The 22,365-nt window shown below is 40.9% G+C and overlaps 2 protein-coding genes across 2 annotated transcripts; one reads left to right on the forward strand and one right to left on the reverse strand.

Moving 5' to 3' along the window:
- The first annotated feature begins 6,006 nt into the window (after positions 1–6,006).
- LOC149947302 (uncharacterized) lies at positions 6,007–7,720 on the forward strand. Its single transcript, XM_090173890.1, has 3 exons — positions 6,007–6,891; positions 6,957–7,257; positions 7,326–7,720. Exons 1-3 carry the CDS (start codon positions 6,217–6,219, stop codon positions 7,649–7,651), a joined length of 1,302 nt encoding a protein of 433 aa, XP_090030016.1. The 5' UTR covers positions 6,007–6,216; the 3' UTR covers positions 7,652–7,720.
- Positions 7,687–10,120, reverse strand: Cpsf100 (cleavage and polyadenylation specificity factor subunit 2). Its single transcript, XM_090173889.1, has one exon. The coding sequence runs from the start codon at positions 10,002–10,004 to the stop codon at positions 7,758–7,760; it is 2,247 nt and encodes a 748-aa protein (XP_090030015.1). The 5' UTR covers positions 10,005–10,120; the 3' UTR covers positions 7,687–7,757.
- Positions 10,121–22,365: the final 12,245 nt, after the last annotated feature.

Genomic DNA, 22,365 nt, shown 5'->3' on the forward strand with positions numbered 1-22,365 from the left:
TTTAGGTCACCCGCAAGTAAAATACATTGTTTATTTTTTGCCGCATAAGCATCAATATGTTTCAGAAGACGTAGTAGTTCTTGTCTATTAGAAAACGAGGAAGAGCGATAAATACAGACAATAAGATAATAAGTGGTCTCAATGTGAAGTTCAATAATCGAGAAATCAATCCCGTTGTAACTTAAAGGTTGCGTAGCGCAGGTTGTACAATTTTGAGTTAGAAGGGCTGGCGAAATAGGAGCTGAATGATAGGCAGTTGAGACATAAATAGCAGAGCCTCCACCAGAAGTATTCTTGCGACAATCATATTCCATAACCATGATCATATTCGACCGTGATGAAACACAGTCTTCCCTCAGATTTGAATGTTCACATGTTTGACCAAAGAATATAAAGCCCCAGGAATGGAAGGATTGATATTATTGGCCGCGTGTTTTGGTTGCGTTAGAAACTTCCGGCAAAGCAAATCAGAGTAACCGGAAACGGTTAAGGCAACCCGGTCTCTCTTTAAAAACGAGAGGCGCAAAAGTTCCACTAGACAGAGCTACGCCTTCCATTCCTGGGGCTTTATATTCTTTGTTTTGACCAAGAGGTGGGTTTGAACTTTATCATTTAAATTTCCCCGTATCGCAGAATGCAGGAAAAATATTTTGTGCAACGATATTTGTGAAGGCTTTCTTAAGAAAACGTTGAAGCTGTATTCAGGGCCGTCTTTATCTTTCAGGCGCCCCTGGGCTAATTATATTAGGCGCCCCTTTTATATATTTTTTATAGTATGTGTAAAAAATTAAGGGCCAGACGGCGCCCCTCCGGGGAGACGCTGCGCCCTAGGGCTTAGCCCTACCTAGCCCAATGGTAGAGAGGGGCCTGGCTGTATTGCAGAATGAGGCTATATTACGCATGTGAAATTTCTAAATGCTGAAATGCACCAAGAAAAAGAACACAAGGCTAAAGTGGCTAGGAAAAGGAAAAAGCTAAAGCCCATGGAAGTCAAGTGTCAAAAGAACCTCCCACTAATTCAAATGAAGGTCACGACTCTAATAAAGTTTCTACGAATCTCATCCCTAAACAAAATACTAGTCAAGTGTCTATACACTCTTTTTAGAAACGTTTACTGGGCGCCGCCATTATCGTACAGACAACCAACTAGCCAGCCCTCTACCACAGAAGTTTCATCCCCCCAAAACCGGTTTTTTCATTACCCTCCCCGTAGACTGTAGGGTAATGGCGGTCGATTGGGAAGGCGCGTTTAAGCATGGACACTGTATATCTATCCGGACGGGAAAAGCAGCCTAAAAGAGGTACCCCCTCACTGTTCATCCTGATTGCAAAGCCTCCCCGTGGCGAGAGTCGGGCAACGTATGGCTAATAACCTGCGGCTGATTTGCACAGGTATCACTGTCCCTATCCGGATTGTCCTTAATGGGGTCACTGGTGTCGTTCGCGGCTGCCGGGCCTGATTTCTGGGCTTTCGCGCCAGTTCGCATCGCCCCCTTCGCCGCCAGCCGGAGGGGTGACGGGTGTGTTCGTGGTTGCTGGGCTCGGAGTTTGGGTTCGCGCGATGGTTCGCTCCATACCTGTCATTTGATAACCTTATCGGGGATGGTTTTTGCAGTGGAAGAGAAAGTCTCTCTAGGCCTCAGCTGTGCGAGGATGGGTTCTCGGGCAGGCCCATGGTGTCGCCTTTTGTTGGGCCGTGATGAGGGCGTTTGTTTGCCATATGTGAGCCTGTTCTTATAGCTGTCTCACTGGCCGAACGTTTGCTTCGCAAAGCGCATTTTTGTCCGGACCTGGTTGAGTGTTGTGGGCCGCCGTAGTGCCTAGCGGAACGGCGGGGTACAAATACATAACTTTATGTCCATGTGATCGGGGCGCTGGGTCACTGGAACCTCATGGGTGTTCCCCACTCGTCATTCTGTGACCTACTAAGGAGGGTAGTTTGCAGTGGAAGAGGAAGTCACTCTAGTCCTCAGCTGTGCGAGGGTGGGTCTCGGGCAGCCCATGGTGTCGCCTTTTGTTGGGCCGTGATGAGGGCGATTGTTGGCTATATGTGAGGCGGTCAAAGTGGCTGTCTCACTGGCCGAACGTTGTTTCGCAAAGCGCACTTTTGTCCGGGGCTGGTTGTTTTAGGTGGCCGCTGTAGTGCTTAAGGCGGAGCAGCGGGGTACAAATACATATACTTATGTCCATTTGCGTCCTACTTCGTATTAGCTGAAATAGTCGGCCGTACTCGATTCGCAGGGCCGTCAAGGTCATTCGAAAGAATGTAAACCCTCATTTCAAACGGAACGTTTTGTCGTCCACGTGACGAATTATATGGCCTTGACAGCCCGAAACTTTCAAAATTCTTGAACCTCCCCCCCTTTACAGAGAGACGGTGGCGGCGGCAGGTGATTTTGTATGGTGGAAGCTACAGCTTTTCCCGTCCGGTTAGAGATACAGTGTCCATGGTTTAAGAGTCTATAGTTACCATCACAAAACCAAACAATATTTATTTATTTATTTATTTATTTATATATATACAAAGACCACTAAGCCACAAGCGACTTATGTGCGGTCCGAAAAGGGGGTGGGGGATCGATAGTATATATGCATAAAGAAGGAAATAAAAAAAAACATAATATATAACAAACAGTCAAGTAGATGAACAACAATTAATTTTGAAAATAATGAAGAGGAACAGAATTAATGTGATCAAATTTGCAAATCCAATTTGTAACAGCCTTTCTAAATACCGTTTTTGACGGCGATTGTAGAATCTCCAGTGGCAAAGCATTCCAATAGTTAATCACTCTACATGCTAAATGACGTTGACGAACAGAGCTTTTAACTAGAGGTTTAACTAATTTAGCAGAGTGACCTCTAGTATGGGTATTGGGTGACAATACGAATAGCTCCCTAAAAGGATCGCAACTTGGCAATTTCAGTGAACGCAAATACAAATCAAACACGTAGACCAGATCATTAATGCGGTGGCGAGTTATCGGATCCACAATTCTTAGGGCATTGTTTCGGTCTACTGGGGACGATTTGTCCAGTTTGTGAGTTAACTTAGTAAATCGATTATGCGCTTTAGTGAGTACTAATTTATCAGCCTCAAGGGTGGGAGACCACACAACAGACGCGAAGTCGATGTTAGGAAGAATTAACGAACAATATATAGTTCTCATAAATGTATTCGAGCGAAAATAAAAATTTCGGCGAGTTAGACCAGTGATCGAATTAATACGCTTACTGATGGTTAACGTATGCGAAGAGTATATCAAACGATCATCGGTAAAAATTCCAAGATCGCGAACCATCGAAGTTGTCTTAATAGGTGAACCGTTAAGCGTGTAGGGGCGTTGCGGATTAGTTCTTCCAAGGTGAAGAGCCAAAGTTTTCGATGGGTTGAAATTCAAACCAAGATTGGATGACCAAACGTGCAGCTGATCAAGGTCGCTCTGTAGGTTGAGGCAATCACTGGGAATGAGTTTCGTATCGTCAGCAAATAAGTAAGGTGTCGCGTGCGAAATTGAAGATGGCAAATCATTTATAATAACTGAGAACAGGAGTGGTCCAAGCACAGTTCCCTGCGGTACCCCACTCAAAGGACAATGCACGTCTGAAGAAATGCCCTTGAGAACTACCGATTGGGAACGGTCAACCAGAAAATTACGGATCCACTGAAGAGCGCAATCATTAACTCCGGCACAGTTCAAAGCATTAAGTAAGGCATCATGAGGAATCGTGTCAAATGCTTTACTGAGGTCAAGGAGAATGACATCGACGGCTTTACCCGAATCCAGCCAATGGGTCCAATCATTTGTAGCCGCAAGAAGGTTGCTTGAACACGACTTTCCAGGAAGAAAACCATGCTGGTAATTTGTAAAAAAGTTGATCTCATTTAAGAAATTCTCCAATTGAGGTTTCAATATTCGTTCCGCCGTTCGCGAAATTTGACTGGTTTGTGCAATGCCCCGAAAATTCTCAGGATCGGTTCGACTACCAGACTTATGAATCGGAGTAAGATAGGTTACTTTCCACGCTCTAGGTACCATACCAGTATTGAAACTGTGAGTGAATATACGATTCAAAGGATCAGCCAGTGGTGCTGCCAGAGTTTTTAGAAGATAGGGGTGTAATCCGTCAGGACCCGCACTCTGGTTGACATTTAATTTGCGAAGCGGTTTATAAACAGTAGCGTAGTCGCAATGAAACACCGAGAATACAGGACGATCTTGGTTCAAGGGCGACGCGAGCTTCGGAGTTGGTCGATTTGATGATACTTTGGCAAAATAGGAACCGAGAATTTGAGCCACTGTTTTTAAATCAGTGGTAAGGTCTCCATCATTGAAGTGTTTTCCGTTCCTATCGCAAAACCTTACCAAAGACTCAAGTGAATTTATTTCCTCTTGCAAAATAAAGTGATAATTTTTCAATTTCTAATAGTTCCAGACCCCCGAAATTTAAAAAAATTCATGAGGGTGCAATATCTGAGTTGTTAACAAAAATAAATAAATGTTTTTTGTTAAAATGGAATTTTAGTATTCATTAATTCAATTAATATAAAGTTAAATGTTAAATCTTATTTACTTCTGGTTAAATTTATAGTTAATTAGAAAATCATAGTAAATTTTTAAATCAGAATTGAAGAATTGATAACTATAATAACATTATTATATAATGAATTTAATTACTAAATCACAATGGAAATAATTTAAATGCCATTTAAAAATGTATATAATTAATTGACACGACAAACATCAAAACATAGCATACTTATAATTTAGTCAATTTATGAACGTTCAAAATTTCCGCGTATAAAAAAGACTACATATACACCAGTGTGAGAAATAAGGCACTATCACAGGCCAATCACCAGTTTAAAAATTAGCTGGGCCAGTTTAAAAATTAGCTGGGCCAGTTTAAAAATTAAAAGCTTGGGGTGTTAGTGGCCCTGGTGACCACTTAATTAATTCTAAGTTTTTCCCTTCAAGATTTATAGTTCTTTATTTAACACTCCAAAATTTTGAAATACCCATAATAACTCTGGAGCGTTTTCTTTTCTCAATAACTAACCTACTAAGCCTATGCCCTAGCACATATTGTCAAGAGTAGATAATTTAACCATAAATTATGAAAGCCTCATTTTGAAGGTTAAAAATGGTGAGTGGCCAGTGGTCAGTTTTTGAATTAAACTACCTAGGCTCTACTGGCCACAGGTCCAGTTTAAAACAATTCCTTATTTCTCAGCCTGATATACACTTAGAAGAAAGTAGATACAATAGTCTTTGGTAACCTTTGGGCCAGCGGGTAGATGGCACTATAATGGAGACCGTTGGAAGTTTTTTAACTTTAGCACGCCTGTCAAGGTTCGTAGCGTATATCATTGAGTTGGGAATATTAATCTAGAGGTCCAATCAAAAAGGCGGATTTCAATATTTCGCGAAACAAGTTTTTAAAAAATAGGAATACTGCCGTGAGCCGTCTGCTCCCAAATGATGAGAAAACTTTATCATTCTACTCGTGGCGCCGTCTATCTCTCAATCGTTCGTTCAAATAAGACGCGTTTTCCGGCAAAAGATTTATTTTTAAAAAATAATGGATGGCGCTACGGGTCATATGATAACGTTTTCTCGTCATTTTAGAGGAGAGTAGGAGACGGCACATTCGTAATTTTCAAAAACGTGTTTCGCGGGGAGCAGAATGATTTGATTGGATCTCTAGATTAATATTCCCAACTCAATGGCGTATATAGTCTATTCTTGGAAGGAGTCTTTTATAATCCTATTATTAATCCAAGGTCTATGGCTCCAAGCTTCAATCATTGAGGAAATCTATTCAGCCCTTGGTCTTATCGTTTTTGAGCAGAAACGATAATATTATAATTTAACGTTTGTATGTTCTTATGTTATTTAACACATGGATTAAATAAATAGCTTCGCTTACTTAATCCATGTTTAACTCATAAATTGTTTTTAGTACTTAGTCGATTGATCAAGGCGCGTTAAAAGTTGGTCATGTCGAGGACTGAACAAACCATTTTTTTGCAAACTTGTTTGATGACTTAAAAGTCATGATTGATTATAATTTTACTTTATATGTTACTAACGTGAACAATATTTTATACAAACGTTTTATTTTATGTTTTTAGCCAAGAACTAAGTTCTTGACTTAGCCAACTATTTGACTCGTAAGTTTTATTTGGGTCTACATTAGTCATTAGTATGTGCCATGGATGAAGTTGAAGAAGATACAGATCTCATTGAATTAAATGAAGATGATGTGAATTCAATTGAAGTTGATAGCAGTAATGTTCCAGTTGAAATATTAATCACTGAAGGAGCGGAAGGAACTATTGTGTATCACGTTTACCCAGAATTGAAAAGTAGAAGAAATCAAACTCCATCTTCGAATAATGAAGTTGAAAGTAGTGTCAATGAAATTATCAACCATAAAAATCAAACTGAGCCTAACAATGATAATTTAGAAGACGCAATTGACCAAGATTACCCATCATCCTGTTATATTATAAATTCAACTAACGATATTCCTAATGTGGAGCATATAGAAGATTGCTCAGCTCACAGGGAAACATTTGTATGCGAATTGTGTGACAAAAAATTTAATATTTTCAACGATTTGAAATGTCATAATCGCTTGGAACACTCGTTAGAGCAGTTTGAAAGTGTAGAAAAAAGTGGATGTCCTATATGTCAGTGCCATTATAAACCTAATAAGGTCGTGACAATGGTTAGACCATTTTTGTGTGGAATTTGTGACAAAAGTTTTAAAACTGTGGCTCAGTTAAAGAAACATTTCGATGTGCATGTCAAACCAGAAACCTACTATTGCGATATTTGTAGCACTAACTTTGATAATGATTCAGATTTGAATTCGCATATTAAGGTAATATAAAATTATTCTTTTATTAAAATAATGTTGTATTTATTAATATTTGATTTGTAATTTAGGAAGTTCACAAATCTAAAAAAACTCATTATTGCCCAATTTGTAACAAACTATTCAGAACTGTGAGCAACGTCAAAAGTCATATGCGAGTTCATTCCTCTGATAGACCTCATACTTGCGAATTCTGTGACAAAGCCTTTAAAAGCAATTCTGAACTAAGATCGCACAAATTAATACATAGTGGTGAAAAACCATACGCTTGCGAATTTTGCGGTAAGAGATTTCGCCAAAGTGGAAATTTCCATAGTCACTTAAGGATTCATAAAAATGAACGTCCCTACGTGTGCGAGATTTGTAATAGAGGTATTAATTTTTATATTGTTAGTTAGATATATTGAGAGTTTAATTCTTTTTTTATTTACTTCATTCAGCATTCATTGAGAGTTCCAAACTAAAACGGCATCTCAGAATTCACACTTTGGAAAAGCCATACTCTTGTGAAATTTGTGGGAAAAGATTTTGTGATACCAGTAACAAAAACTCCCATATGAAAACACACAAAGAAACTAACAAAGTGGTCTATGTGATGCTATTAGAAGATGAAAGGCAAGATAATGAACTCGAAGATATATGCGAAGAAAAAGAAGTTCCCACTGAAGCTGCAGTAACTGAGGAGTTCGAAGAAATTCTTCCTCAACATGTTTTGGAAGAAGAAATCACTGCTGACCTAACTTGCACTAATGAAGAATCTATCTAATTTTGTTAATCTAATCATTATTGTCTATTAAACTTTCAAATTATAAAATTCCATTTTATAATGCTCTTTAATATTTGAACAAACTCGTAAAATGTACAAAATAATTTTAAATTACAGCATATTGTTGGTACAATATGTCTCTAACTTTGTAATAATCTTCACTGAAACAGCCTTCAAGATCTATTCTTCCCGCTTCGTTACGTCTTACAGCAACTGTGTTATTGCAGTATAAGACTCCACCAGCAAACTCCGCTTGGACTCCATTTTTCATTAAAACTTGCTTGAAGTCTGACAATTTTAATTCATTGACAAAAATTGTTGTGTGCCCTTGCACTTGACTTTGAGGCAGGGGTTGCAATGTCAAAATGGTCTCTTTATTCGCCTCCTTAATATCTTCCGATTGCATCATCAGTTCATCCTCTTCTTCTATCGGGGTTATTTTTTCTAATGTTTCCATTACTATTTCACCATCTAACCACGATAACTCTGCATCTTTTGCCTTGGAAAAGTTCAAAGAACTGACTAGGGAATCCTTTAATTTCACTTGATATATATGGCTCTCTGTTGTAGCGTCAACAATCTCGTATAGTTTTGGAGTGAATACTTTGCCTTGAATAGCTCCTGAGGATTTGCAGTATGTGGCCAAGGATTTAGTCGACTGCTCATCACCACCGACTAAGATTAATCGTCTAGGTTTAATCATGGTAATGATTTTCTTGATGGATTCTCCATCAGAACGCCCCTCAAAGTCTATGAACATAATTGTGGCATTTATATCGATTGTTTTGGTGGTTGAAATACACTTGGTTGGAACCTCTGATATGTCTTGCAAGTCTTCATCAATAGTTTTATTTTCCTTATTCTCATCATCATTTGTATTTATGTCCAACATCAAGAAATCCTCTGTTTTAATTATTTCACCATAGTCATCCCATTTCACTTTTTCTTCTTTAAGTGGAAACATTGGGTATGATTTTTTGGCTTGTCTAAAGAATCCTCCACCTTTGGATTTTTCTTGCTTCATCATCAAGTCGTGTCTGGCTTTACCACTGCGTTCATATTCTACCTCATCATCGCTTTCTTCACTGGAATCAGACAGCTCCATTTCAGCTTCTTTGTCTATCTTTTGCTTCGCCTGTTCTTGTTCTTTCTCTTTTTCTTTCCGCATGTATTCTTCCAATTCATGGCCCTCTAACCTAATTTTCTGATGAACTTCTAGACTAATAGTACGGTCAGTTGGGTTTTCAATCAACTGCCTTGCCAAGGTTTTCGGTGAAGTACGAACAGTTAGTATGATACTGTTTCGTGGATTTCCACACCATTGGAGGAATAAATCTCGAGAAAAACCACATTCCATATCTGGCATACTAGCCAAGACTACTTTGGGGTCTGGTACTCTGTTAAGTTCAGCCAAACTATGGCACAGTTGAAGGTGTTTGAACTGGAATGGATTGTTACGGGCTCCTTCAAAAGACCGCATGATTTTATCACTCATCCATTCAACTTGAGATTTTGCAAATTCAACAACATTATAGCTGACATTGTTCAGCAATGCTAATGAATAGGCCATTAGGCCAGAATCTTGGTTGCGCCACAGTTGATCCAACATGTGGGCTAATTCTAAAACACGTCCAGCAGTGTCAACAGCAATGAGAACATTCCCATTGTTTCTAAGTGTCTGTAAAATATTTGTCATCAATTGTTCATCTCGCTGCCTTCGTCGAGCTTGATTATAATTTGCGTTGAAGGAATCTGTAATCAACAATGAAGGTCGAGTAACAGTTTCTAAAATGCAACGGTTTAAGTGACGCTCATTTTTGTGGTTAAAATCAATAGCGTAGAGTATATCTTCTTCTCCATCCTTAACTATCCTCCAAATAGTACCCCCAATCATATGACCAGCAGGTAAGGGTGTGATTGATATGCCTTGACCTTTTCCTTTTAACGCCACAGTTTGATTATGTTTAAGTTGGATAATTTTGTCAAAAGCAGCGTCGACATCATCCAGCGTGAACAAGTCAAATTCTTCAATGTTGTGTCGCGACTGAAACAGATCGTACATGAACATTTGGCCCATTTTGTAAACTGGAATTGTAGCGTAAATTGGACAATTGAGTCCACATCTCCCAACCATATAAGGTAGTGCTCCTAGATGATTAGCATCAGGAAATGAAAGTAAGACTGCGTCAATTTGACCGGCTTGTTTTTTAAGTTCTTTTATGAAATTTTGATCAAATGTTTCATCCCATCCACAATCTAACAAAAACTTAAATTCATCCACTTGAAGAATATAACAGTGTGGTGTTTCACTGTAAACACCGGACATAGCTTGCAATTTAATGATAGACGTCATTTTTTATCTTGTCCACAAAGCGTTGGTTTAATTAAAGAGGAAAATAAACCAAACAACTTCGATAAACCATATTCAAGTTGAAAATTGAACTATTAACCTTTAATTCAACTTACTCAGTAAGCTATAATTTTATAAAAGCCTAATAAAGTTAAACTCTTAACTTCTCTCAAGCTTGAAGCTTCTAAAAGATTTAGCCGCTATGGGATTTTTTTTTTTAAAAAGCTTATGGTGTCAGCCTTAAACCAAAAAGCCGTAAACGGCATATATATTTTACAATTAAATTACGCGAAAAGAGGGTAAAAAAGCTGAACACTTGACTTTTTTACCTTTTCGCGTAATTTAACTGCATTAAGTGGTTTTATTAACTTTAACTTATAAATATATTTTACCATGGACGAACCATAGAAATCGGATAACAAACTAGAACGCTTAATCAAATGGCTGGCAGCCCACCGACTAGATTATTGGCTAAAACACGAAGCTTTTTTATCTAGTGATCAAGTCTACTTTGTGAATAACGTAGGCACTGATGCAAATAACCATTTATAGGTGTTGTTGACTCATTAGTGGCCTTTTCCACTTTCTTTAACGGTTTTAGCATATGTAACATAATTACTCATTGTAAATATGTAGATAAGTTTATTAAACCTTGATTATACATTAAAATCAACTGCCCGATTATTCGTATTGTTCAGCCTTATATACAGTTTTCCGGGCTTGTTTGTATGCACTTACAACGCCACCTTCGATGCATAACTAAGCCGGCGCCATCTATTACAACAACTTTTTTTTAATTATATGTTTAGTTTATGGGGTTTCGTGATAATCCGACCATAACGAGTTGTTACAGTATCTGGTTCCTGACTTTGATGTTTTGGAAATGGCACACCAGTTACTGGAAATTGTGAGACAGGAATTCGCTGATTAGATAGTGACATCGCTGGTGAGGCTCTTTGCAATGGTCTTCCCGGAGTTTGAGGTTGGATTTTGTCGTGGTTTGCTGATGGCTGTGCAACTGGACTGGTCGGTAACGAGTAGGTGTGGTCTAATGGTTGTGCACTATACGAAATTGGAGTGGTTAGCCTCGGATACTGGTGTGATGGTAGTGCTGTTTGTTGAGGTGGCTGCGGCAGAGAGACAGCAGATTGTTGAGAATTAAGTGGATTGTAACTGGCTACATGTTGAAGCTGCGTTGAGGTCTGAGGGACGACTTGCTGAACTGAGATTCGGTTTTGCAGTATAGTTGGGTCGGGTGCGGTAATAAATGAGAATGCTGCTTTGTCTTTGAAGTTTGATTGCGTATCCCTAAGATTTATTTTATTATATTCTGGACTCTGGAGCGCTATCTATTGGAGGACTAGATGGAATGTATTCTGAAATCTCTTTCTGGCGGGGACGGTGGTGAACTCGTGTCCTACGAAACACTCTCCAGATTGTCCTTTATGATGTATGAATGCGGTTCGTTTGCAGGGGTTTCTATTTCCGCTGGCCACCAGTCTCTGGGTCCATTCTGATAGTATACAAGATCTCTTGTATAGAAAAATGTCGGTTTCGGGAGACGTATGTGATGATTTGTGGAAGCAATATATTGTTGATTTTTTCGGAGCTCTTCTTGGATAAAGGTTATTGGATATTGCGGTTGAAGGGCCGTACTTCTTGTCGTAATGGGGGCCCTGATCTGCCTGCCCATCAGCATCTCCGTTGGTGTAGGTAGTTTTCCTATCGGAGTTGATCTGTACTCCATCAGGACATAGTGTAGATCTCGGCCTTCACGTCTAGCTTTGGTTAACAGATTTTTAATGGTTTGAATTGAACGGTCTGCCATACCGTTGGATTGGGTGTAGTAAGGACTGTTACATGTTGTATGTTAAACATGCGTAGAAATTCTTTGAATTTAAAAGATGAGAAAGGTGGACCGTTGTCCGATACCAAGCGTTGTGGAGCTCCGTAGCGTGCAAAGTGTGGTTTAAGAAATGATATGACGTAATCAGCAGTGGTGGTTTTCAATTCTTAGGTTTCTATAAATTTTGAGAAGTAATCGACCAATATATATAGTTTCGAATTTTCTACCTGGTACAGATCTGTGGCCTCTGCCTCCCAAGGGAGATTCCGAACAAGATGGGGTTGTATTTTGATAGGTGAATTGGATGAATCTCTGGAGCGACATGTAGTACAGTTCTTAACCAAATTGGTTATGTCTGAAGTTATCTGTGGCCAGAACACGTGCATTTTCGCCTTCGCCAGACAAGACGTGACACCCTGATGGACTGAGTGCAGCTGTTTCATGACCTCGGGTCTGAGCGCTGGAGGTATCACCAGACGATTCCCACGATAGATAAGTCCTTCCACTTCGTGTAGCTCTTCCTTGTATGCCCAGTACGCTGAAAGTTCTGAGGGTAATTTCTTTTGGGACGCTGGCCAACCTTGATAAGTTGCATCCTGCTGCATTTCTCTCTGAATTTGCCAGAAAGCAACCGTAAAAATAGTGCTTCCGTGGAGTTTGGAGAAAATCTGTTGCGCAGTCGGCATCTGGCAGTGTGGTCTCTTTATCGCTGGATTTAATTTACGAGGATCCAGGCAGATGCGTATTCCTCCATCTGACTTCCGCTGAACCACCATCGGGTGCACCCATTCAGTCGGGCCTTGAATTGGCGTGATAATCCCGTCCTTCAACATTTTTTGTAGTTCATCATAAACTGGCCGTTCTAATGCGTATGGTAGTTTATGGGCTATAGATACAAAAGGCATGGCATTAGGTTTCAACTGAATTTGATACTTCATCGGAAGTTTCCCAATCCTATCAAAGACATCTGCGTATTGATCGATGATGGCCCTAGGGCTTTCTTGCCCCGACGGTGTGTGTAATATAGATGCTGATATCGCCATACCTTGGGGAATACTTTGTCTCGTGCGTTGTACCAGTCCCAGAGTCTCCAGAGCTCGAGCTCCAAGAATGGGAGTAGCTTGATTCGGAGTTATATAGAACAATAGACGTTGCTGCGAAGTAGTAGAGGAGGAGGCGCAATACAGCTCCACAACTCCTAGAATTGGCACCCTGTGGCCGGTGTACGCAATTATTTGTTTTGGTGGAGGATGTAACGTCGGCCGGGTCGTGAGTCTGTTGTAGATGAGCTGGGGCAAAATATTTACTTGCGAGCCACAGTCTAGTTTGAATAAAACAGAAATGTTATTAATACCATTCATCTTCAGTGTTCTGCGATTGAAGGTCAGTAGTGGCATTGCATAAGGCCGTTATAGAGTATAGCCAAAAGTTTGAGGAGTCGTCAATTGACATTTGATCGTCTATGTCAACCCGTAATGGATCCAGAAAGTAACTTCCTTGGGGTAGTGAGTCCGCTGGGTACTGTAAAGAGTCAGGGCTTCTATCAGGGTAATAGTCAATATTAAAAGCAGCAAGAGGTTGAGACGTCCGGGAACGGCAGAGACCAGCCCAATGGCCTCGTCGGTGGCAGTTATGGAGTTGGCGGCCGGACATCTGACTTGACGGTTATGCTGTAAGCCGCAGTTTGAACATACACTATGAGCAGCCATTGGCATAGATGAACGACTGGATCCCCTTTGTTGGTGCTGTGTTGAGTGTTGCCGTGGTAAGGAAAGACGTTGTACGGGTTGTGGGTGCCACGGGCGGCGGGACGAAGAATCATTCCATGGGCGCTGAGTAACAGTAGTTAACGAAGGTTGTGAACGTACATGTCGGTGTCCTTGTCCGTGTAGTAAAGCGTCTGCGGCAGCAGTTTGCTGTATCGATGTTGTCCCATGAACTAATTCGGAATGTCTAGTCGATGTCTCATCAGCCTGGCAGATAGTTATGGCCTGCTCTAAAGTTAAGTTACGATGAGAGAGCAATTGTTTTCGTAGGTCTGTCTTATGGATTCCAGCCAGGATTTGATATCGAAGAAGCGAGTCAGAGGGGTCACGAAAGCCACAATTTCGTGCCTGAGAACGGAGGTCTGTGAGAAAGTCATCAAATGGTTGCTGGAGTTTTTGCTTGGTGTGAAAAAATTTGTAACGATGAGAATCTGGGTTATCATAAGGCTGTATAGATTTGCTCTAAAGTAGGGTGTATCTGGCCGTCAGGCAGCGTTATCGTGAGGTTGTCATATATATTGTAACCCACAGGGCCAATGATATAAAGAAAAGTTACTACTTGCGTTTCAGCTTGTTCATTACAAAGTTTCGAGGCCGTAGCGTAAATCTTGAAAGTGGCCTTATATTGTTGCCACGCCGCTGCAGGGTTTGTAGTTCCGGACCTCGAAGTGATGAAGACATCGTCATCCAAAGTAGTCGAACTGAAACTATGAGAGACGCAGGTTACGGACAGGCTCCCCGCCAGCAATAGGCACAAGTAGGCACGTGCCTACGTTGAAAAAGTGTAGGCCTACTTGGGGCCTCCAAATTTTTAAAAAGGTGCCTATGATTGGGCCTCCAAAATCGAAATAAACTTTCAGTTCGTAAGATTTTTACATTTGGACCTTCTAAAAATGCTTATTTAGAAAGCAGGTTTCTTTGCCAATTTCAAGAGGGTTAGAATGAATGACCGCGATTCCAGATTTTTCCCTTAAAAACTTGATCTTTTGAATCGACTGAAATACTACATGCTAGGCAGAAAGGTGCGATAACGCAACCTGTCAAAAGTCGCGCATTTCCTTTTTCAAGACTACTAAGCTATTACAAACAGTCTTTTTCAAGACACATTGGATTTTGAGGTGTTGAAGGAGAAACCGGAATTTTTTGCCAAGATTCAACTTTAGAGAGATCCTGTTGTAACTCGGCGTTAGATGTGTTTGTACTAAGAATTTTGATAAGTTTTGTGTCATCTGCAAAGAGACTGGGGAAAGAATGGTCGACAGCTGAAGGTAAACTATTGATGCATATTGCAAATAAGAATGGTTAACATTAGGAGCGCACAGCTATGAAATTAGATATAAGAAAGGTATAAATCATTCTAACAAAAGGGAATGGTGCAAACAAAGCGATTAGCCAGGAGCAAAGTTTGGTGGCCAGAATTGAACACCAACATTGAGGACAGAATTAGAGCACGTTCAAGTTGTCAGCAAAATGCAACCATGCCAAAGGCTGAATACTTGAAGTGGCCCGTGGAGATCCAACCGTGGACTCGTGTCCATATAGACTTTGCCGGACCGGTAAATGGGAAATATTTATTAATATTAGTGGACTCTACCTCGAAATGGATGGAAATCGGAGTCACTTCAACAACCAGTTCAGCCGTAGTCATCACATTCTTACGACAAAATTTGGCACGTTATGGAATTATGAAGACCCTTGTGAGTGATAATGCCACTTGTTTCACAAGTAACGAGTTCCAAATCTTCACGCAGAATAACGGCTTCAAGCATTTGACCATTGCACCGTATCACCCTGCTTCAAATGGTCAGGCTGAAAGGGTGGTGCGTACCGTGAAGACATCATTAAAAAAAATAGATGGTACTTCTAACTCTACCATTGCTAGATGTCATTGACGAAGGTTTAAAAAAATTCTCAAATGGATCTCTAGACGTAAGACTAGCAAGATTTCTCATGAACTATCGCCGCACTCCGCAAATTAGTGGTAAATCTCCAGCGGAAATCATGTTTGGAAGAGAAATCCGCACCAAACTTGACATGGTCCATCCAACGAACGTTAAAGAGGAGAGAGGTATTGAGAATATCAACATCGATAAACCTATAATTGAAATGCTAGAAGTAAATAATAATAGCTAAGGAGTGAGAAGTTATTAAAACCAACCGTGTCTGAGACATCAACAACTGGAGCCAGTAAAATCAATCCAAATCCAGATGCAGGGTACAGATCAGTATTACAACCACCGATCCAGAGTCATCAACAACCACCGATCCAGAGTCATCAACAACCACCGATCCAGAGTCATCAGCAACCACCAATCCTGAGTCCTGACAATGAATCTCCAAGCTGGAGTAGCAAATCATCACCAAGTCGATCACCGAGTCGCAATCCTATCTTATTACCACGACAAGACTCGAGACCAGAGCAACAGCCTACCACAAGCATCTCTATTCCTAGTGTAGCCACATCATCAGAAGGAGCCCGATCAAGGATACTTATTAGACAAGATTTCGACAAAGAGCCTCAGTCGAGTAGACACAGACCACACGTACGAAGATCCAGTCGAAGACGTAAATCAATTAAAAGACTTAATTTATGAACTGAAATGTTTAATCGTTAATGTAGTTAAAATACACTATAATCAGTCTATTCAGTGTTTCTTTCGTATTGTTCAGCCTTATATACAGTTTTCTGGGCTTGTTTGTATTCACTTACAACGCCACCTGTGATGCATAACTAAACCGGCGCCATCTAGCTATTACAACACTCATAAGTATGCCACTGCACCTTTATTCCATTCAAAAATCTTCACTAACGTTTTGTTTCACCACGAACCCGTAAAAAAGTGGACTACGTTAGATTTTAACGTTTTTATTCATCCTAGTAATTTTGGGAGTCACAATATTGGCTAGTAACATATTTATTTGAGCCAATGGAAAACCTCTAAATAGTTCTTTTTATAAAAATAACTTTGGCCCCTTGTTGAAATGTTGCCTCCCCGCTTCAGCTGTGGATCCGTTTTATCTCCCACTAAAGAGCTTATGAACTCATTCTTAGGCATTGGCTGAACTATTCCAGGGCAACATTTCAACAAGTTTTTCAAGCGTAAAGACATTTTATAAAATCAACTATTGAGAAGGAATTTTTTGCGTTGGAATTTTAGTCAACCCAATGTAGCTTTATTGAAATTTATAAACTCGCTCGGTTTGTGCGGATGAAGTTAAATTATGAGTAATTTAGAAATGTAAAAGGTTGGGGGAAATGACCAATAAGTGATCGCTTTCCGAAAATGGAACAAGTCGTCGAAGTGGGATATTCCACCAGCGTTATTAAAACCCACATCAAGCCTAGAAGAGTTAGGCCTAGGCTCAAAAGAATCTGCAAAGACTCCATCCTTGTAGATGCGCCAGAAAAGCTCAACCTGAATTTCAACTATTTTTTCCAATAAACCTGCTTCTTTTATTTGACAATGCAAATTTATTTTAGAACGTGAGTCTCCGAGAACTTAATTAATTACATTAACAGAACTTGACACTATATTGTAGTTCATTTTAGCTCCTAAGCGTTGGTTGTTCAAACCGGTTTGTTTACTAATAGCGTCAGGTGGCCTTTAAACGATCCCCACAACACAAGGGGGGGGGGGGTCCTTCGAGCCCTCGCCCACCTCCTTGGTAGGACTCCTCTTGTGCGGCTAAAGCCAAGACTGTCCAAGCAGCTCGTAGAAAGACTCAGCGTTCAGGGTTCCTATTGATCAGATTTCCATTTCCAACAAAAAAGAAGGAGCTCTTTTTAAACGCCTCATCAAGGATAAAAAAGGGACAGTTGGAGATAGAACTGTACCAGGCCTCACGCTCACAATCCTCTGTGGTCTCAGGTTTGTTGGAGTAAGAAAAACTTATCACTATTAAAAATGGAGCTGGCTTCCTTACGGACCAGAAGGAAATGGCGGAGTTTTTGGCTTTGACTGCCAGCTCTGGCATTCATCGTCCTGACCCGGAGTATATCTCGGCTCCTTTCCTGGCTAGCACACCTACCTGTCACAATGCTCATTTCTTCGAAGAAAATCTCTATGGCGTGCTGTCCGGGCTACACAACTTTTCTCCACGTGTGTAAAACGTATTTAATCTGATCATAAAAAACTCCACTCTGGCCTCTTGGCGCTCTACAACCACCTCTGGGCGTAAGGGGTAATGCCCATAGAAATCTCATAGGTAACTAGAATGCTGCCGCCTACGGCCGAGCTTGTCGCCAGTTCGCTTTGAACCTTTCAGCCAATGAGAGGCAGTAGAGCGGTTCCGCTATTCTCGCAGGAGGATAAATATAACAATTGCAGACGATGCAATCGACAGCCAAGCTCGGCAAATTCCGATAGGTTTTCGCTGGGTTTTTTTCGATTTTTTAATAACTTAAATATAATCGTAAAAGTATTAAATTTAAAATTGGTTTTCTTAAATATATTTGTAGAAGATAGCTCCGTTTCATTTGCAGGTGCGCTTCCGCCGCTTCATAACCGTTAAACCTAGGTCTGAGGGCAATGGGCAGATCGAAAAGTGAACTTTGCATTAGACACGCTCTTCATGAGTGTAAATAGATATGCCAGCTAATTAGATAATTCTATAAGGTAGGAGTAAAGGTTTGTAAAACAGAAATTAGATTATATTTTAGATCTGGCTAGAGTCATAACTTCTATAGTTTAAATTACATTGTGTTCAATATATTCTTGTCACTTAAGATTGGTATGCTAACTTCCCTGTTGTTTAGATTCAGGAAACAGTGTTCATAGTTATGACGATGAGCTTCTGTTTGGTTAGGTTGGGCCATGTAGGGTTACTTGATTTAAGAGGTAGTTTATGTAATTCCGTGCTCGTGTTCAAATGTATATATTGGAGAACATTAAATTACAGAAAAAATTAAAGAACATAAAACTTGTGTAAAAAACCATGCTCACTATTAGTTTGCCCACCCCGGTCTCCTGATGGCGGGCGGCATCCACTCTTTAACTTAGGGTGGCAATTTATATATCAAACGATAAGAAATCACGTAGCCTCAACAGCTTTTGTATTAGTTTGTCTACCTGTGTCTACTAAGGGTGAATACACCGATGTGGAACTAATATTACGGCCTGGGCAGACTTGTTTATACCACTTTGGTACAGTGCTCAATCTTCATTCAAATTTGTTATAATTCCACTTAAAAAGGCCAATTAAAAAAGAGGGGCTGCGATGTTGCAGCTATAATTATTTCAACACAAGTACACAACACATCAGAATAAAACAGGTAATGAAAGAATATTTATTAAATAGTCATCCGACGTTGGAAAATCAAATTGAATGCAGCTTAAATAACCCGCCGTTTTGATGAAACTCACAAATCATAAACAAACATTTAAGTTTCCCGTCGTTCATAAGCCGAGGCTTAATGTTTAATACCTGAAAAATGACACATTTTCGCGATGCCGGAATACCGATGCTTTTACACGACGGAACAAAACACCGCGAAGGCATTTTTGTAAATAAAATAAATAAGAAATATTTAAAAAGTTATTAAAAAAAACTTGTCATTTGCCGAGAGCGCCGTATTTGTAGATAGTATATAAAGAATGATCAAATTCTGTTTCTATGGTAACGTAATGAAAAAATAATAATGAGTTAGGGGACGGTGACGGTGACGCTAAACTCTTGGCAGAACCACTCTTTAAGCTATGATTGGCTGATATCTGGCTATCATCTGCCACGGCATTTGGTCCATTTGCCAGTTACACGGCAGCATTATAGTTACCTATGAGATTTCAATGGTAATGCTTTCGAGGTGGAAACACGCTATCTTACACCCAATCTTGAAACCGGGGAAATTCGCTACGGGTGCTACCGCCTACATTGCTCTTCTCCCAAATCTGAGAAAAAATCTACGAAAAACTGGTACTTGGTCGGTTAGTCTGGTCTCTAGAGCTCAACAAGGTGCTCCTCCGGAACAATTGGGATTCCGAAAAGGTCGTCATGCCATCGACAATGCGATTCGTCTCGCTTCTGCGGCCAACTGCGCTCTGGCCTCCAATAAGCTTTGCCTAGCGTTGTTCCTGGATCTCAAAGACGCATTCGGGAGTGTCCACTATCACGCGTTTCTCTACAAACTCCAAAGTTTTGGCGTGGAAGGCAACCTGGAGCGGTGGGTTGAAAACGTTTTGGCGGATCGCACTTCTCAAGTTCGCGTCAACGGCTAATTTTCAGGAGAGGATTCCCTCAGGGCAGCGCCGTTAGCCCCATCCTATTCAGTGTCATGCTGGATGGCATTCTTCCGCTCTGCCCCTTGGTGGTTGATCATGGGGAACACGTGGGTGACATTGCCCCTTGATCAGGGGCTTTGACTTGGAGAGTCTTTTCAGGACTATGCAAGTCGCTCTTGACTGGATCACCGACTACGGCGAAAACAGGGGACTCAACTTTAAACCTCTTAAGTGAAATTTTATGGCGTCTCTCGAGACACCGACTTTCCAGCGGCCCTCACTCTCACACTAGGACTTCAGCCACTCACTAAGGTGTCCACCTACAGGTACCTAGGTGGACCTTTCGATGACCGCCTCTCTTGGCTTCCCCATATCGATGACCTTTCCCCCTATTCGATAAAAAGTAAACCTCCTGCGAGCGGTTTCGGGTACCCAGTGAGGTGCAGGTCGTAAGGTTATGTGGCTTCTGTATACCCGCTTGGTTCCCTCCAGACTGGATTTCTCTAGTCCCCTTTACACGTCGGCGTCAGCTTGTATCCTCAAGAAACTGGATAAGTTCAAAATGCGGCCTTTCGGGTCATCCTTGGGACTCCACCGTCTTCTCCTATCAGATTAATTTAGACCGAAGCAGCCATTCCACCCTTAAGAAACAGGAGAGACAATATGAAGCTAATCACCCTTGCTCCATGCGGGGCGGCTTATCTAATCTGGTGTCTGGCACACGTGGGAAACGAGACGGCCGATCGCCTAGCCACGGTCACTAGGCTCCAGCGCCCTTCTAGAGTGGACTTCCTCCTCCCGTCTACTCTTGTAGAAATAAAGAGTGTGTGCCGTCGGGTGCTCTCGACTGAGTGGAGTACGGAATGGCAGACCAGCACGGTAGTCCGGCTTCTTCGTGAGGAAAAACCCTTTCCCGGTACATGCGCTTTAGTGTCTTTGAAACTCTCGCGACTCTACACCGGTTCAATCTCAGTGTGACGGACGTGTGCATTCGCTGCGGTGATATGAACGATGCGTACCACGTCTTGTTCACCTGCCCATATCACATTGGGCGTCGACCAGCGCTCGTTTCAGGGCTCCAGAAACGTAATCTCCGAACACTCTCGTGGGGGTTCTTAAAGCGATACATGAAGGTCATATGAACATCATTACCGCCACCTGTGTTAAACTGTCACTTGCGGTACATTGAAATTCTGATCAGTTTATTTTGGTTTTTGTTTTACTTTGTGGAATTCTACCAATATTTTTTTGTACGGTCTTCTTCGGGCTTTTTTTCTGTTCTTTTTCAAATTGCCAAAGACGTTTAACCTTTATTTCGAGCCCTCGAAACTTTCGCTGATCTTGGCGTGCCGTGGCTCAAAATATATTTTGATAGGCATTGTTCCGAAATTTGGCCAGTTTCATTGCCAATTATAGGGTCTTCAATAAAACAGCTTCAATGAAATCGCCAAGAAGTAACGTTTCCGATAGACATGACCTGCAAGTTACTGTTTATATAGTGCTTATTGAAATAATGGAATCTTTTCACCTGTACGCTATGCAACAAGCGTTTCCTTTTAACAATGTAAGTTTTTTTAAGGCTTAACAAAAACACGACGTTCTGTGAAAAGTTTCCATTATTTCAAGAAGCACCAAATAAACAGTAACTTTTACGTCCTTTCTCTCGGAAACGTTACTTCTTGGCGATTTCATTGAAGATGTTTTATGGAAAATCCTACAGGCGCTTATAATACAGCCGGCTATGATCATGATGAAAGTTAATTTTTGAAAGGCGACGCTAACGCCTTCTACGCGTCTGGCGGATAGACTCATAGAAATCGGATAACAAACTATAACGATTTTTGAAATTTTGTCGCGTGGTCCGATTAGAACTTTTAAAAACCCTGCCTTTGGCCCATGCTTTTCGTTTAGCTGGCAACGAAAGTTACGCCATCTGCGCCACACTGGTGAACTAACACTCTATTTCGCCAAAGATAATTTAAACTCGTACCCTAGATTCGAATACTGAGAGCTTTAACAACAAAGTAAGTTTACCATTTGGTGAATATGTGAATTGACTTGGCGTTAGGTTAGGTTAGGTTAGGTTAGGTTAGATTAGGTTTGGGACAAATGGGATTTGGGATAACTATTTTGGGACAAATGGGATTTTGACAAATAGGATTGGGAGAAATGGGATTGGGAGAAATGGGAATTGGGAGAAATGGGAATTGGGAGAAATGGGATTGGGAGAAATGGGAATTGGGAGAAATGGGATTGGGAGAAATGGGAATTGGGAGAAATGGGATTGGGATAAATGGGATTGGGAGAAATTGGAATTGGGAGAACTATTTTGGGCGAAATGGGGGTAAACCACTAGAACGCTTAATCGAATGGCGGACAAGGTACCGATTAGATTATTGGCTAAAACGACAGTAACGCCATCTGCGCTGCCTCTAGAGGCACGCTCGCGCGTAACTTGGTTACAAATTTCCCCCCGCCCCATTGAAATTAATGTAAAGTTGGCGATAATTAAACGTTAATTAACCTACCAAATG

Source organism: Leiobunum rupestre, chromosome 4 (assembly GCF_980474605.1).
Source record: "Leiobunum rupestre chromosome 4, qqLeiRupe1.1.hap1, whole genome shotgun sequence".
Lineage (NCBI taxonomy): Eukaryota > Metazoa > Arthropoda > Arachnida > Opiliones > Sclerosomatidae > Leiobunum > Leiobunum rupestre.